The sequence below is a fragment of the Anopheles gambiae genome, chromosome 2, assembly GCF_943734735.2.
Source record: "Anopheles gambiae chromosome 2, idAnoGambNW_F1_1, whole genome shotgun sequence".
Taxonomy (NCBI): Eukaryota; Metazoa; Arthropoda; class Insecta; order Diptera; family Culicidae; genus Anopheles; species Anopheles gambiae.
The window spans coordinates 96214559-96232648 of NC_064601.1; the positions used below are offsets into that span (position 1 = coordinate 96214559).

The 18090-nt window shown below is 45.0% G+C and overlaps 1 protein-coding gene across 4 annotated transcripts in view; it reads left to right on the forward strand.

Moving 5' to 3' along the window:
• LOC1276821 (uncharacterized) overlaps positions 1-18090 on the forward strand; it is a 115511-nt gene that overhangs the window by 76041 nt on the left and 21380 nt on the right. For all 4 annotated transcript variants that reach the window (XM_061644353.1, XM_061644352.1, XM_061644351.1 and 1 more), the window contains 7 exons: positions 2250-2421; positions 8360-8495; positions 9639-9782; positions 9863-10063; positions 12017-12085; positions 13988-14097; positions 14610-14824. In XM_061644353.1, coding sequence (XP_061500337.1) covers positions 2250-2421; positions 8360-8495; positions 9639-9782; positions 9863-10063; positions 12017-12085; positions 13988-14097; positions 14610-14824 — 1047 coding nt within the window. The remainder of the gene's footprint in view (positions 1-2249; positions 2422-8359; positions 8496-9638; positions 9783-9862; positions 10064-12016; positions 12086-13987; positions 14098-14609; positions 14825-18090) is intronic.

An 18090-nucleotide genomic window follows, 5' to 3' on the forward strand; every position in this document is an offset into this window, starting at 1 on the left:
CAGTGATTATGATGTTCTGTTAAAATGTCAACGAGCGCAACGAGCACAGCGATCGACAGCGGGCGAAAAACCGCAAGCACTGGTAATGCGGCTACAGAGATTACAGTGCCCCGCCGGCGAACCGGAAATTGTCATGCGTGTGTAGCGCAAAGCTCAATCAACCATATCTGTATATCCTCAGTATCCATACGTTACTGAGAATTGGGCGCATTAGAAGCCTGTTCCGGGAAGGAAACATGCAAAATTTGTCTACTTACTTATCATTTTCCTGTTAGGCATTTCTAGGAAATATTAAGACGCTACACAATTACACACACACACGCACACACAATTTCGCTCCTGTCTTCATGTGGTTGTAGGGGGATTTGTTTTAAAGTGATTTAATAATCCCTGGAACTCCAGTGTACCCGCAACCAGACTAAAATAGACCAATTGTCTGTGATGTGGGTTTGAAGTTCCTGGGAAATTAGGCGAAAACTTTGGGAAACTGTGTGAGTGTACAAGTTACTCTCTTTAACCAAGCATTATAGCGTATGTGCACACATACACAAACAAAACACCTTGAAGCTCTTTTGCTGAAGCGATGACATGTAGCAACCCTTGACACAGTGTTGCAGCATTTTTATCCGACGGAATAAAAATATGAGAAAACGTACAAACCAATGTAACCAATTCGACAACACAACGGCTCAACCGTCAACCCCAATCATCGCACGTCGTTGGAGGCTTTGCAATCGTCTCACAATCGTCAGACAGCCCCCCCCGCAACGGCACTATCAAGGTGCGGAGTAATTTCGAAGAAAATTGAAAACTGTCCCCCGAATCATCGCGGGAGTTTTTCGGTTGATTAGGTCACGCAAAACAAAATTGCAAGAAGGAGTGCAAAAGGAGATAGCCAGCCCCAGTCTACCAAAATTTGACCAACATTGGATAACTTGTTACCACCAGCCCAGGCTAATGGGTTCGTGGGAATCCTCAATCTTCAACAACAACCGCACACACACACACACACACACACACACACACACACACAAAGCGCTACTCCAGTTCGGTTTGTGTCACCGTAGTTTGTAACAGTGCCTCGCCTGGAATTCCTCACCGAGGAGCTAGGGGGCGATCAGCTCGATGTAGGGCTGTCGGCACGACCGGAAAAAAGGCAATAGTAGTTTGTTTGATTTCTTCGTTTTTTTTTTTTTGTTCAAAACTAGAAGAAAACACCCTTGGAAACGGAACCCAAAAAACGACAACTCACCAGCGAAACGTATCAAAACAGGGCTTGTCTTTTCGCGTTTGATTAATTTCCCAACGGTGGCGGCGCGCCGACCTTCCGAGTAAAGTTCAAGTTTCTTGCCCAGAGTGTCGCAATAAATCTTGCTGTGAACTTGCCTGACGGTTCTGGCACGGTTTCGGGGAAAGAAACTTCTACTTCAACTGGTGCTGCTTGCGGCGCTGGCTGCTTGCTTGCTTGTGCGGATGTGCGTTACTGTGGCGAAAAGTGACGTAGTGAAAGTTTCTCATTTAAAAGTTGCTCGCTGGCAACTGTGAGTTGTGTGACATTTTTTGTTTGTTTTTGTCTTCCCACTGCTTTCAAGTGGTAGGGTCTTTTTTTTTGTTATAGCGATGAGAATTTTCAAGTTTATGCTTGATAGCGCATCGGTATGACACATCATTAGGTTTGATTGCGTGCGTGTTGTCGTGTGTATCATTACGAGGATGTGGGTTACGCTTCTCTTGAACTGGTGGTTTTGTTTATTTTTCATTTTAAACTCTAAAATAGATGGCTATTTCTTTCTTCGTAATACGCCCAAAGCCAATCATTATCACTAAGTACGGTATTAATGGTAGCATTATCTGCTCCGAAGATCCCATTCACTACCTTGCTTACCATTTTATTTACTACTTCGTAAAACGGAAACACTGAAAAATGGGTGGGAAAAATCCACCGTCAAGGTAACAACAAAGATGGAATACGGAAAAAGCTTTCAAGAAAATGGTTTTTGATTTCGCGGAAGTCCTTTGCTGCTGCTTTTCGCCTGATTGCTCTCAAGAAGAGAGAGAGAGAGAGAGCAAGTAATTAAAGTAACAAACAAACAAAATAAGCAACAGCAAGAAAGAAAAAATGTAAACGTAAATAGCTTCCTGGTGCGATTCAATTTTTCCAAGCAACATTTAATATTAATTTTCCTGAAATGTGTTTCTCCTTCTCTTCATCTCTCGCTCTCTTTCTCGGATCCGCGGACACGCCGCAGCTTTTCACGTATACACCAACAACACCGAACGGCAGGCGGACGAAATCCTATCGGTCAAGTACGAGGACGGACGATGGTCAAAGCCGTACTACGACTGTGGCGGCGGCAATATCTGGATGCTGACGTACACGGTACCCTTCTTCGGCTACGAGAATGGGACGTACTTTTTCAAGTAAGTGTCAGTGTTTGTTTTTTTTTTCTTTCCTTGAGTCCATTCAGTTGGTACGGTAACGGTGAAATTAATTGCAAACGGTGCACACATTACTCACAATATTTCTTTCTTTCTAAAGCAATGCATTGGTACCTAGGTGCATTTATCATTTCAATGCTCTTCCCATTTGCAAATCGTGCCCAAAGTGGATGAAGGAAGCAGATTAATATACTTAACAGAAACAGGGACAAGCTTGGGAAAGGAATAGGATGAACTTGTAGAAGTGAACCATCGATTCCGAAAAATGACAATCTTTTATTGCAAAAAAATAATTGAAGAGCAGTTCCAAGACATTAACAATAACAATCCTCAGAGCTGCTTCCCTTTTTACCATTTATTTGTATCTTTTTTCGCAATAACTCAGTACCATTTAATTTATGCTACGTGTTTCCATTAGCATCCACCTCAACCAATGTAGCTCGATGAACATTCCAATTTCCTTCCACGATAATTACTTGTTGCTGTTTTTTTTTTTGGTATTATTTTGCTCTCCCCTACATCCACGGCTGCCATTCAATTATTGTGCTACGTGTTTTCATTAACTAGCATTTCGTATGCCGAGCTTTATCAGCAGTATTTTCCACCCCTTCCAGTGAGCATTAATGGTGCCATTTGTCTGTTTCCATTTCGCTTGATGTGCTGTTTGATTTTGAATCGAATGCCTGTATCGGACTAAACCTGCGCACGGCGAAAAAAAAAATGTCCACGATGTGAGCTCACGACACATAGCACAGCAAAAGCTCGCTCGATAACGAACCCCACTTACGGATACGGTTCAATTTCGAACCAAATAATAGTTTTCACATCCAACCTTGCAAACGTGCTGAAAATGTGCAAATGTGTGCACGGCTCAGAGCAAGGGCTACAAAAGCTTACTCTTACTCATTCTTCTCCCAGCCGAACAAAACAGGCCTGTCCCTGTGGCTTGGTTAGCCATCCTTCCACATAATTATAACCCCCACCGGTTTCGACAATGGCATCAACGGTTTCAATCGGGCAGAAGAACAAGGGAAAGGACGGTCTTCCCTGCTGCACGCTCGATTATCTGCTCATGAGATCGGAATCGGAGCGGCTTTTTCAATAGTTTTCCCCAAAAAAGCGAAACGATTAGCGAGCGCACGGTTGAATCATGCCGCTCCACTCGGACACGTGCCGATTCGAGATATGTCTGTCAGTGGGTGTGTGTGTCTGTGGGTGTTGGCGAGTACAAGTCCCTTGTCGACATCCCCATTATTAATAGAGCTGAGGGTTGCAAATAATTGCCGAGCTTTCAATTTCCTTTAGATCCCGTCCCGTTTGAAGTGAAACAGATACTGGGGCGAGGCATAACCTCAAAAAAAGAAAACCTTTCGGTACAAGCACAGCACGCCGTCCCAAGCGCCATTGTTCAATGGCAACGGTTCAATGGTAGCAGGAGAGCCCGAGCTCGAGCAAAACACAGCACACAGGGACACACAATAATGCAAAAAAAAGCCTGCCAACTGGAAAACCTAGTGGACGCGGGAGACCGCAGCACCGACCGCTATGTTTTTGCCATCTTTCGCAGAAATATTTGTTCTCATTCTTCACAACCAGCAGTACACAATGGATGGATGTGTTTGTGTGTGGTTGTAGATGGTTGTATGCAATCGTTTCAGCGCGCCAAGGCTTAGCATCGTGCTGGCTGCGCCCACGCTAACCAAACCAACGCTCACGCCCAATGTCCCAATGGGTCCAATTTGAGCCCGGCACGAGAAAGGGGGTGAAACCATCGACGGAAAAACGGGATACGGGGTTCTCTGCCATTGGTTGAACGGACTGGACGTATTGGACGCAAAAATCCCGAAAGGGATCATGTTCCACCGGTTCCACCGGTACACTGGGACGCGTGGCGATGCAACAGCCTCACCCCCAGCACTCGCAGCCTTTCACAGACAATCGGATTCCAACGGACACAGCAAAGTTTATTGTTCGGTACAGGCCATTTCACTCTCGGCCGAGCATGGTTGGTGGATGCGGGGTGGTGCGGGAAATTAGAGACAAGCTGGGCAGCCCACACACCACACAAACTAGGCAAAGAAATTCAATGCGAAGAAAAAAAGAACTTCCTCTAACTGGGGCTTTGTGTAGAAGAGATCGTAATAAAGCGGGGCGAAAAACCCCCTTGACAGAGGACTATGCCGCTGCACGGCACGACATTGGCAGCTTCCGGGTGGGGAAGGAGACGTTGCGGTTAGCCTGACTCGAAACCGCCACCTCAACACAGCGAACGTGCAGAAACCCGTAATGGGATTTGATTGAATGAGCTTTCGCTCTTCCATCTTCATCAGCGTTCAGCGTTTTCGACGAGACGAGGGACCGAAAGCTTTGACAAAGCGAAAGGAAGCACGAAACAGCAAAAGCAACACACACAAAAAACGTGCACGTTCGATGATGAAATTTTAGCTAAACGAAAGTTGTCTCACCACCACACAAAAATGTCTCCACCCAGGGACTTTCGAGCTTCGCCTCGAAAAGCAACAGCCTACCAGTGCGAGGGCGCTTGGTACGAGTGAAAATTGATTGTGGTAATTTTGGGGGAACGGCTACGACGGCGAACCTACACCACACCAAGTGTTTCGGACTTGTTGAGCCCATTGCCCGCCCGGTCAGCATCGTTAATGTCCGAATTTTGGACGGCACTCCCGTTCGGTGACACGTGATCCGTCAAGTACCGTAAATCACTCATCGTTACACATTCGGTGTGGTCAATAAATCGGTGTCGGAGAGGCCTACTTTTTGGCGAAGACATCGTGCCCGGTGCCTGTCGTCCTAAAGCTCCACGCACAGAGTGGCGTAGACTTAGGCAAGGTATTTGTGAGACCACTTAAGTTAGAACCTGTTCGAGTTGGAAGTAATAGGGTGTGGTCTGATACTCGTCCCAATTGCTCGCAGTCGCTGGAAATGGGTGGATCTAGACCACAAAGATTGATTGAATGGGACGACACGGTTCTAGCATGGGTGTCAAAATTGTACCGGCTTTTCGAAATCGGCTCAGTGGGCAGAATCGATACTCGGAGCTGCTGTCGAAGGTGGATCCAGCCTTACAGGTGGTTGGTCCACCTCCTAAACCACAGGCTGACGTTCTGATCGGAGTGTTTTTTCTTGTTCTACTGATCCAATCTCGATGTCAAACAAACCTCGTTTCGTTTTAGCTTCCTTTGTTCGCTCCATTGTAACGGGACAACTCTTATAATTAACAGCAGGCAACACATTTCTCATCGCTGGGTGGGTGGAAGCGGTAATCCGCTTAGCAGGAATAGCTTCCATAGGCATTGGCCGTATCCCAAATCCTTCCCAAATGCGATTTGGAGCAGAAGTGCCGTTGCCTGGGATGCGGTTTCCAGTGCCATTGACCGACCGAACGATCGTCGACCGAGCGTTCGATTTGTGTGCCTACGTCTCGGCCCTGTGAGCGATTTCCTTTTTTCGGCATATTAATCAACGCGCTTATCGATGGCACAATCTTTGCAGTTTTTTTTTTTGGTCCCGTAATGGGGGAAGGGGGAACGGCGATCGTGCCTCGGGAGATTAATTATCTGACTGTAATTAATAGTTGAGTGAATGGAGCATTAGGTAAAGTGGAGAAAAGAAAAAAAACCCCGACAGATCCTTATCCTTCCACCATCACCATTCCAGAGTGGTTTTCGGTTTTGATTTGCAATTGTGAACATTTTTTCTTTTCGTTTGATAATTCAAAGACGCCACACTTTGAAGCTCGGTGATGATTAATCGGTTTCGCCATCTACAAGCGTATCAGTTGATGGAATCTTTTGTGCAGCACCGAAAGGGCGTAAAAATAAAGAAGCGAGAAAATAGGTCCACTTGTTTGTGTTAGCTTCCACGATTGATCAATGGGGCGTTTTGGGGCGAGCCTATCAGCGTTGGTAAATCTTCTGCCCAACTTTCCAGACACCTTTGTGCCAGCTTTTATTATGATGTAGAACAATGTTTCTTCGCACCCTTGCCCGCACACTTATCGGGCTTTATTTGCCTGTGTCCATTTCACTTCGCCCGGTGCTTAACTTTCGATACCTTGTGCTGTTATAAATTACATCAAAATCGTTCAGCTTCGAGAAGGAAATCGAAGAAAAGGCCGGTAAAACATTCACGCAAGAAACTTGCTCTCTCTCTCTCTTGCGAGCGCAAATAGTCCAACGCTAACTTTAGCTCCAAAATCGACAACATCAACAGCACCGAGGAGGCAAAGTTTAGTCACTCTTCGTCCCACGACTCTTTGTTACCTTGGAGATGGTGTCAAGAAGTTGTCCGTGAACTCCTTAATCAGTGGGGGAAAAATAAGGAAAACCGGGCCCCTCCAAAAACAAGCAATAATAATGTTGCAGACGTTCCGTAACTGTACTTCTCATCTCATCGGGGTAACTAAGTCTGTTCGGTTTTTGTTTGCTTCTTTTTCGAAGAAAAGAAAAAGTAGGACACAGCATTGAGCGCAAACGGATCACCAAACAACAAAAACAAGCCGTCCATGCGGGCAGGCAAAGTTCGCCATCTGTAGCGGAAAAGAAACCGGACAAGAATGGGAATCCGGAAAAGCTTCACCTTCACCGTGACAGTTTTCCCAGAACCGAGAACTCCTTGCGGAATTGGCCGTCAGAGTAACAACACGACAACAAAAAAAAAAAAAGATTACTTTCACTTATTAGAAGGTCTCGTGAGATCTGCTTCCCGTTCCGATTGCATGCGTCGACAGCGAGAACGCCCACGTCCACTCACACACTCACACACAGGCAACTCGCACGTCGAGACGTCGGTCCATTTCATGTTCAATTAAAAATCAATGAGCGACAACTTAATAGGATTACTCGCTGCGCTGCCCTCCCCTAAGGAGGTCCACTCAGCAAAACGCGCGCGCGCGCCGCACATCGTCACATCCGATTACGGAGCTTCCGAGCTGCCGCTTATCGATTGTTTTGCTTTCATCAGATTAAACTTTCCACAATCGGCCGTGAACAGAACGCGAAACCCCCAAGCAGTGGGCAGTGGCTTTGGGCTGATATTCTGACGCTGACTTATGGCCACTGTTATGGCGTGCGTGGGCTTTCGACACCAGTTCCTTTGCTGATATCGTTGCCTTGCGTGTCTGAGGGTGCTGTGCGACCGTTTTGTCGCACAGTCGAGCGTCAGTCGAGTCGTCAGGGGCGGTTGTCAGGGTAGTCATTTGGCCAATTTGCAAATCGCGCCTGCCAACCATCCAGCGTCTCGTTAGGGTAGTACAAAACCATACCCCGATGCTGATGGATTAAGCTAGAGCTGGTGTAGGAAAAGTTGAGAAAGATTAACATCGCAAGTTGTTTCGCGATGGTGAACCTGGGGAAAAACCCGGAGAAACGGTAGTCGAATGGTTCGGCGAAGATCGCTCCCAACCAGTGGCTTAAATGTTTTGGAAATGAAAATGTTTCCTGTTTCTCATTAATAATTGATTTCAGTGAGTGGTTCGAATTTTGGCAAGCACTGGTCGAGCTTCATTTGGTTGTGGATTATATTTAAATTAATGGCTTCATGGACGTCCGGCAAGAGGGTTCTACAAAAGAGGAAGCCGATGACGTACTTCCTCGAACGATATGCTACACAAAAACTTACAATAATTACTCAGTACTTTTAAAGAAATTTGCATCTTTATGATTAGGTAGAAAGCATCTTTTGCTACTTAGCTGAATAATTTACGCAAATTTTAACACATTTTTAAAGAGAAAGTTGCTTCCTAAACCCACTGAAAGCAAAATCAAAATCGATTTATTCATTAGCGTTCGCAAAACCTTCTCCAGCCACGTACCAAAACGAATGAATAAAGCTCCCGTTACTCGCCTGAACCAACCAGCTGGCCACTTTACTGACCGTTCTTCCCGTCCCTTCCCTGCAGGGGCACTTCTGGCATCGATATCGATTTAAGGCGCGTCGACATTGATCAGTGTCCGCAGAAGAACTCCCCATCGGGGGCACCGCAGCCGCTCAACATATTCGCCGGCACGGACAAATGCAAGCAGCGCACGACCGAGGTAAGTACCGCAAAGGAATGTTCCTGCTCCTTCTGTACGACACTGAACGGCACCATACATATACAGATACGTCGAGTTGGATCAGGGGGTTTGCTTTGTTTTTTCGCGTTTTTTTGGTCGTTTCGTAGTGCTTTGTGTAATAAAATTTTCAAAACAGCCGTTAACTTTCGACACAACAATGGATGGGGAAAGGTTTTTAGGAACTTTTTTGTTTGTTTTGAAGGGAAGGAATATTCTTCCGCACCCAAGTCAATGCTTTATCATGCCGAAAGCTGGGCAACACTAACCCCATGTGCGAACGCGAAAATCACGTTAAAATGGTATTTTTAAGGCATTGCCTGCTCTTTTTTCAAACAAACCTCCAAGCCCCAGATACACCCCCGGAACGTTGGCACACTGTTGCCGAATTTAGTCGGGACGGGAGAAGGCTCTTTCTGGCTTTTTCCCAGTTTTTTTTTTTTGTGTTTGTTTTTGTTCATTCACCACCTCCCTTGTACCGGTACAGATGGAGTGGAAAATGTAAGGCAAAACGATCTAAAAAAACAGCCACCCTACACCCATACGTACGTAAATTCCTTTGAGCAAGCACGGTTGAGTTATGGCGAGGCCCATTAAAGCACGCGCAGTGATGCACCTTCCCATTCGCTCACACAGCGTCAGGGCTTATTTTCGTACATTTTCATTTTCCACCTTTTTTTACCCCACTCTCATCACAGCATCTCAACCGGCGCCGGCGGTTTTGCAAGGGCCCTACCTCAAAGATAGAACTTGAAAGCGATAAATTTTCATTGCTTTCATTAGTTTTAATTAATTTAATGCTGTTTCAATGTTGCCGGTACTTTAATGTTGCTTGGGTGCGTTTTTTTCTTGTAACCGTGGTTCATTTGGGCGCCATTTCATCGCTCCCGTTAAGTTGATGTTGCTTTGCAAAGCGAGATTACCTTTCTTTTTTCCCACCGGGTGAAACCCTGTCGGCCCCACGGCCCTAGCTTTAGCAGAAGCACTTGATTTATTTTACGTGTCGATTTATTTCTCCTTTTATTTCCATTGCGTTCAGTCATTACGGGAGTGCACATTGTGTTTAAAGCCCTGTAAAATGCTTTTTTAAATATAGTATTGCTTTGTACATTTCCTCTTACACAGTGTACACCCATCCCGGGGCTTGGCTTTCGGCGTGGCTCGTACCGGTGCATCTGCCGCAAGGGCTACTACTTTCCCGACACGACGATCGAGCAGAAGTACTTCAACGGCAGCACGCTGGAGGAAGAGTACGAGAAGCTTATGCTGGTAAGTGTTGGTGGCTCTAAACTGACTTTATGGTGAGTGTCTTTTTTGTTCTATATCCGTTTGTCTATTTGTCACTGCAGAACGAGTACAGCACGTACAGCATCCCGAACTCGTACGAATGTCTGCCGTGTGCGGAAGGCTGCGACTACTGCGAGGATGCATCGCCGTGCGTGGCCGCCCTGAACTGGCCGATGCGTACGTCCATTCTCGTGCTGGCCTGTGCCGTCATCGGGCTGCTCCCACCAGCGGCCGTGTTTACCTTCAAGTACCAGCAAGTGAAGGTAGGTCGGGAAACGAGGTTTTTAGAGCGCAGAGAGGCCCTTCCGATTTAGAATGCTTGTTTGCTTTTCATTTGTGGTGCGGTAGGCAGGGCCTAGCAGCGTACAGGAAGTGGGCACATAGCCTGCAAAACCAACACACACGCTGTACGGTGAATAATTTTAATTTAAGCCGTTCTGCGTCAGCGAAAGAGAACTGTTTGCTGCACACAGCAATGGAACTGCGCGCACTCGGAATTGATTAAAAAAGATTCATTTTACTGCAAGCCTTGTTTAGAGATTGCCTCCTCCGTGTGTGCGTAGAAATAGAAACGCAACTCAACAGTGGACTTTAGTTTATTAATTGAATGGAGCCTTTTTACACGGGTAGTGTTTTTACCGTTGGGAAATACAGGGTTTCCCAACGGTTTATTGGTCAGTTCCCATGATTTGTTGGTGCGTTCCCACGATTTTTTGATCGTATCCCATAGATATCCCATAGGTTCGTTGCCATAATTTATTGATATTTTCCGATTGGATAGAAATACAATTGGACCAACGAATTCTGGGAAACGGCCAAAATAGTGTGGGAACGCACCAAAAAATATAGGAACCCACCAAACATTGATGGGAACCAACCAATAAATCGAGAAAAACCCTGTAAAAGGATAAAATGGGTTTTTTTTTGTCATCGTGGTACAATGGTCAAGTCTTACGGCTAGTCAGTTTAATGTACTCACCACAGTGCGTTTAAATTTTGCTTTAAAAATTTAGCTTACAGACACGATCCTTCACAAACAAACACGCAAAAGAAGCCAACGACAACACGCACACAAAAAACCACACTCGCGCGCGCCTACATATGTTCACACCACGGGATGTGTGGTCAGCTCGGATAAACCGTTCGTCACTCGTCATCATTTCACTATCGATTGCCAGACCTTTACTTGAAGCTGTAGCACCTGCAACAGAACAAACAAACAGACAGTGCAAAACCCGTCATCGTGTGGCCGCAAATCCCTGACCCAATTGCTATGAAGGTTACTCTCCCTCCTCCACGAAAACGGGAAATGTAAATTACATTTTTTTACCCTTCAGCATCCCTGGATTCTTTGCGGAAGAGCGACACCGGTTGACATTGCATATTAAAACACACACGCGCGAAAGGCTTGGCGTTTGGTGGTTTGATTTGGTTGTACCTTGCCACCGTATTTTTGCCGTTCGACCACGGTTCTCCGGCTTGCGGAGGCTTTGGAATTAATTTATTCCCGGTTGCACAGATCCGTACGTCCGCTTGTTTGTCCGATACGCACTACGCACCAACGCGCAACCTGAACCTGACGCAAGCCGGGAGGTGTCAATTGCTGATTGGTGGTGTTAAATATGCAGCATGCGTGCGGTTCGGCCATGAACTACATTGCACTGCTGTATGTGTGTCTGTGTAGTGAAATGATTTTCTTTTTGCTTAAATTAATAATAAAGCTTTTAACACCCTTTCCATCTGTGACCTGCGTTTGCTGCAATACGAAAGGAGGTAGAGAAGAAACGTTAAATGTGATTACTTGTTTAACAAAAACCATGTTTTTTTTTGAAAATTTCTACCGCTTCTGTGTTTCAGAAAGCTAAAAGCTTTAAGTCCACAATCCTCATGCATTTAAAAAAAAATGGTCATAATCTGGGTATCAGTCCAAAGCTTCCGATAAGCAGTAAAAACGCCATATATAAAGAATGCAAAACCAAATTCAGCTTTTATTCCTTTTTAGTTTCTTCAGCGTGTATTTTTCTACCATCAACGACGTGGTAGCAAAATTAAATTCGTACAATTATTTGCTGAGCAAAATTTGCACGAAATTTAATTTGTGCAGTTTTGCTGCAAGTGGGCACCAAAAAAAAAAAAAAGGGTCAAGAAAAACAACGACAAAACGTAACTGAAACTCACCCACAACCTTTCTCTTCTTTCGCTCACTCTCATTGCAGGTTGTAAGGGCGGCCAGTCCAGCGCTGCTGCGTGTAATTGCATTGGGCGCATTTTGCATTTATTGCACGGTAAGTGCCACAAGCCCTTCGCCGACCAGGCGGAGCGCGGGCTACGCGGCGCAGGGGTTTTAATTTTGCAAACATACTCAAATATCCATTCGATTTGGGGGGAATTTTATTTTTATTTCTTCCTCCTTCGTCCTTTTTTTTGACTCCCTTCGCGGACTGTTGTCGTCAGTCAAAGCGGTGGCGAGGCTTCCGGCGACACCAGCTCGTTCAAAGGAATACATTAATCTTTCGTTTCATTACATTACAAATGGCCGGTTTGCCGGGGGTGGGTGACTTTTTGCTGTGCTTTTTTTTGAACATTTTTGTGACCTGTTTTTGTTTTGAGCTTTTTCCAATACGATTCAGCCTCTTTTGCAATTGCTTCTGTGTTTTCATCCCTTTTGAAATGTGATATCTTTATTTAATTTCAGTTTAAATGATTATTTTTGTTTTGTTTTCCTCTGTCAGCCCCCAGTCCGGTAGCTTTTGAACAAGGAAACTAATTTAAATTCGATAGTAGCAATTGATTCACGATAAAAGGGCAATATGAGATAGTTTAATCCGCTTTTAATGAGCCACTTTCAGGGTTCGTTGCTGTCCCATTAATTATAATTTTGAAATTTAACGAGCATCGCGAACTATTCATACCAAAACTTTACTATGTTGACAGTATTATGGATATAAAAATAATTATTTAATCCTGTGCTCACTTAAACAGTTCAAAATAGCAGCATAACAGAAGATTCTTTACTATTCAAACCATTCACAGCCAGATTTATTCTATTTAAATAACTTCATTCTTCAAACACGGTGTCTTCAAAAGCGAAGGAAATTGTCACCAGTCTTCTCTTGAATCTCGAAAACAATAGAAAAAAGCCACGGCAAAGGAATGCACCACCAAGAAACACTGGTCGAGTGCAAATATTTGCTACGATTATTCGACTCTCGTCCTCGGCAAACACACACACACACACAATCCACGTCCACTTGACAAGCCTTTACCGGCCCAGACAGAAGGCCACGATCCTGCCACGAAAGCACATCGACGTAAATCAAAGCTCGGGTTGGCATAGTTTTCAACAGCCCGCCCTCTCACTTCGCCTATTTTCTCTCCCTTTTTCCTGACCCGTCACCGCATCGCACCAGTGGCATTTAAATAATTCTTCCCTTCGCTTTCATTTTCATTTTCGCCCGGACCGATGGAACGAGCAAAACACACACCAAAAAAAAAATCCATAAAAGTAAAAGCAAATTAAAAACTACCACCACAGCGAGCTCACCCCATTCATTTATTTTGTGTTTTTTCTCCCTCGGCCACGGCTCGAGCGCTGTTTTCGAGCTGTGCGGGAGTGTTGTTTTCTAGCGTGAAGGAATTGGTTGCAGCCCCATTCTTTTGTCCCATCCCCGGGAACAGAAACCTGCAACAGAAGGGGGGGGGAAATACAGCAACAACCGCACAACAGCAGCAATATTCGCACCGAAAGCTAAAAAGGAAATCTAATTTTAACTTCATTCGAACGCCGCCAGAATCACTAATTACCTTCATTTACATAACTAACTGCCCCCGCGAGAGGTGGTGGTAGTGGTGATGGAGCAAGGAGGGAGAGAGGGAGGAGGGAGAGGGCAGGGAATAAAACGCATCCCACACTTTCATTTTAGAATCGCTCAGTCAATCACACTTTTCACTCACCGTGTCCAACGTGCTTACGATGGGTTTGTGCTGTGTTGTTGCTCGCAGGAGAAGTTTCATTACATTACCGCACTTCATTTTCAATCGCTCTCTTTCACTCACTTTACTCTGTTTTTCTTTCTCTTTCTTGTTCAATTTGTTGCTTGCACCTTTCTCCCCCTTCGGTCACACTGTTGGCAAAACGCGTGTTTATTCTTGCGGAAACTGTCCATACCGGAAACCGGACTCGACAGTCGGTGGTGATGTATCCGCCCCCGTCGCTGTACTCCTGCACCGCCCGCATCTGGTTGCGGGAAATTGGCTTTTCCCTGACGTACGGAGCGCTGATGCTGAAAACATGGCGGTAAGTTGAACCACCACACCAGCAGGACCGTTGTTATTCGCAAAATCACAATTAACTTTACACGGGCTGCGCGTTTCGGTGCGCGTAACCAAGGTAACCAAGGCGTTTGGTAGAGGTAGAGCTGTCCGAAGCAGGTGGGCTCACGAATGAAGCAAACGGAAGTAAGCGCAAATAATGAATTGCCTTCATGAGTGTGTTTGTGAGTGATTGTCTGCAAGGAAAAACTGCATTTCCTTGATGAATCAATCGAAAAAGCAGCAACAAGTGGATGAGTTCTAATTTGCTCTTAATGTATAAGAAAATTGGTAGAAAGAATCGATCAGAAATAAGAAAAGAGAGAGGCGATGAAAGAATGCAGCAAAAAGCGACGAGACAACACCACAAGAATCCCGCAAACGATGCAACCGCAATGTCTACCTTGACTACGAACCCTTTTTTTATTCTCTCTTGCGCTTCATACCTTTTTTTTCTTAACATTTTCCTTCTTTAAAAAAATCTACCCCTCTTTCCAGGATATCGGTAATTTTCCGTGTTCGGTCAGCGAAAGCGGTCAAAATTACCGACGCCTACCTGCTGAAGCGGATCGGTGTGCTGTGCGGTTTCGTCGGGATAGCGCTACTCGTCCGAACGCTGGTCGCACCGCCGGTAGTGATCGTCGGCCGCACCGCCGACAATCTGAAGGCGTTCCTGTGCAAAACGGATTGGTGGGATCATACCTTCACCTCACGTAAGTAGACCCCTCCATTCACTCACTCCTTAATTGCGTTTCCGGTTTTGCACCCCGAAGTCCCCAGATCCTTCCCGGTAAAGACGTTCGTGTTAATGCCGGTTACGCGGGATTAATTAAAATGTTCTGGCCCGTTAAATTGGCTTCGACCGGCGGCGGAAGTGTTGGGCGTGTTTGTTGTTGTTGTTGTTTTTGCTTTCTTCCAAGTTTACAGCGATCGCGTGTAACACTGGTTTGGTCGGTTAGCGCCGTCGGCGATGTAGGGCAGTTCTATCTTGCGAAACTGAAACGAAAGAAGAAACAAGTCAAGTACGAACAAAAAAACGAAACGATAATTACGGACCAGCAGATAGGATTAATTTGAATCGTGCAAATGAGCTTGAAGTTTTTTTTGTTTGTTTTTTTTTTTTTGGTTTTGCGCTTTGGTTTACGTGTTATTTTGTGTGTGTTTTTTTTGTGTAGATTTGGTGAATTTTAATGAGTATTTAGAATGCTGGACTTGTTTGTGATTTCTTCAATGGATATCTGCGGTCCAGACGGTTTAGTAAATAAAAGCAGCACTTGTTTAGGTGTTTCCGTTTATGATGTTGCTTTATGCTTAGTGTAGGCGCCGTACGATGCGTACAAAAACTGAAGATTCAACAATTCATCTCACGCAGTGCTACAAATTCTAGGAAAAAAGCTTGCACTGTTTGATCCAATCCAGCTTGCTTTCTTTACACTGAACTTCAGCATCATAGAATTCGTGCTACTTTGAAGTCAAGCCTACGCATTTGGGATGTGTTTAGTTAGGTTTATGGGTTTATAGCTTGGGTTACTACATAGAAAAATCGTTTCAATAATTAGTAATTTAGTTGGTACCTTCATCCTTTCAGTAAAAGCTGGGAGTTGCATATTAATGATGATGTCTGAAGTATTTGGCTTTCTTACTTCCCAGAGTTCGTTTACTGAAGCTCATGAGTGTAGTAGTCTTTCAATTACTTCAAAAGGCCTTTGATCACTTAGCGATCAAGTTTCAAGGAGATCAATTATTCTAAAAGATGGGTTGATGTTGTGCTCAAGGAGGTATATTCAATAAGAATCTTAAGCTGGCAAATACTTACCTACTTACTTACTTATCCGGCACTACAACCGCTTTGCGGTCTTGGCCTGCCTCAGGAGTGTCCGAAACCGCTAACGGTCTCGCGCCTTCGTCTGCCAGTCCGTCGCCTCGTTTATCTGCAATCCGAGGCTCTCTGCCGCCTGCTCGATCTCTTGGTAGGCTTCTGCTACATAGGAGAGCCGCAGACCAATGATGCCGATATCATCAGCGTTATACGCATGGAAACGGACGACCCAGCCCGTAAAGTCTTTTTAGGCCGTCCACAAGGACAGAGGAGGCGTGGTAGGCCCAAATTGAGGTGGCAAGATGGCGTGGAGGCGTCCGCCATTAAGGCCGGGATAACGGACTGGCAGACGAAGGCGCGAGACCGTGAGCGGTTTCGGACACTCCTGAGGCAGGCCAGGACCGCAAAGCGGTTGTAGCGCCGGATAAGTAAGTAAGTAAGTAAGTATCATCAGCGTATGCCAGGATCTGGGTTAACTTATAGAAAATAGTTCCCGTAGCCTCCACCCTCGAGTCGCGGATGGCCCTCTCTAGCGCCAGGTTGATTAGGAGACAGGCAAGCCCGTCCCCCTGGCGCAGACCCTTGGCATGTGACGTTTTTCATAGTCATTCTAACTAGCCTTATCAGTTTGGCCGGGATTAGAAAAATGAGCTCATAGCGTCGTACAGTTTTACCCTGGCTATGCTATCATATGCAGCTTTGAAGTCAATGAAGAGATGGTATGTGTCGTTTCTGTATTCAGCCATCTTCTCCAAGATCTGCCGCATGGTGAAGCTGGCAAATAGGTTCAATCAAATTAAGACTTTTCTTACATACCATACAGTCTTAGCTACTAAATTTTGGCTCTTACTCAATTATTTTTGTCTCTAAGGCAGCAATTTTCGACAGCGTGTCAGCGTGTGAGTGTAAGTCCATCGCTTTGAAAAATGTAACGTGAGGGTTGACACTCGGTTTTCTAAAATTATTGAATTTAAGTTAAGTACTAAGCCAGTCTCGTGGCACAGTTGTCAACTCGTACGACTATGGGGGGAAAAAATTAGTCACTGAATGCCAAGCCCCACTAGTGGTACAGGCAGGCCTTGACCCACAACGGTTATTGAGCCAAAGAACAAGAAGAAGTAATATTGAATATATTGGTTATATTAATATTATATTGAGAATATATTGATTTTCATTATTTTTTTATCGCGAAGCGACTTTAAGATTCAAAATCAAAGTTCCAATCTCGAGAAAAAGCTGTTTTGCTTATTTCTTTCTTGTAGAAGATTTTTGTGTAGCAAAGCTCGCAATTAAAAACATTTTAAAAATTGAATGTTTTAAGACTTTGTTAATGCTTAGTAGCTACATCGGAGGCAACATTTAAGCGTTGCTATTTAAAAGGGAATCAGCATACAAACTAAAAATCAAATTTAAACGGCTCTTTGAAACACACAACTAAAAACTGTGAAACGTAGTAACTATCTTCCAAATCAAAGAACTGAGTTAAAGAACAGCTAGTAAAGAACACGTTTTTTACACCTGTGTAACACGGGGAAAAAAAATAACCCATAGTACACGATCAACTCGCTGCCTCTTCTTTCACAGACACAGCAGACGGAGTTGTTCAAAAGGGGTTTAAATTTAAACACACCCGTGAACACACACACCGGAACACAATGTTTCTGCCCACATCTTGCCCTGCCTTACAAACGGCTGCCGTCCCGGCCAAGTGAAGGTGTTCCGATGTTCCCCAGCATCCGTACTGTATAATTTGAGCACCAGCTATTAACACTACCATTACCACCGGCGTGCAAGAAAAACAACGGCATAAATCTTCACACCTTAGCAGGATATTTATTGGCTCTACTGTGTGCTGGAGTGTGTCCGCCGATCCGCCTGCATAAGGCAACTGCATCAGGCAACTCTGCACAGCAGCAGCAGCAGCAGCAGCAGGAGCAAGGCCTGTGCTGACATACTTTGTAAAAGTGATCATTATTTTACCAACCTTTCTTTCTTTTTTCTCTACTGCCCTTTTTTTTTGGTTTCACTACCAAACCCTGGTGTGTGTTTCCTAAAATGGCAAAATTGTGTTGCACCGGCACTACACTACGGCACAGAGGCATTCTATTCCCCCCCCCCGAGCAGCATGTTACGGCTTAAATTACTAGCACATGTTGCACT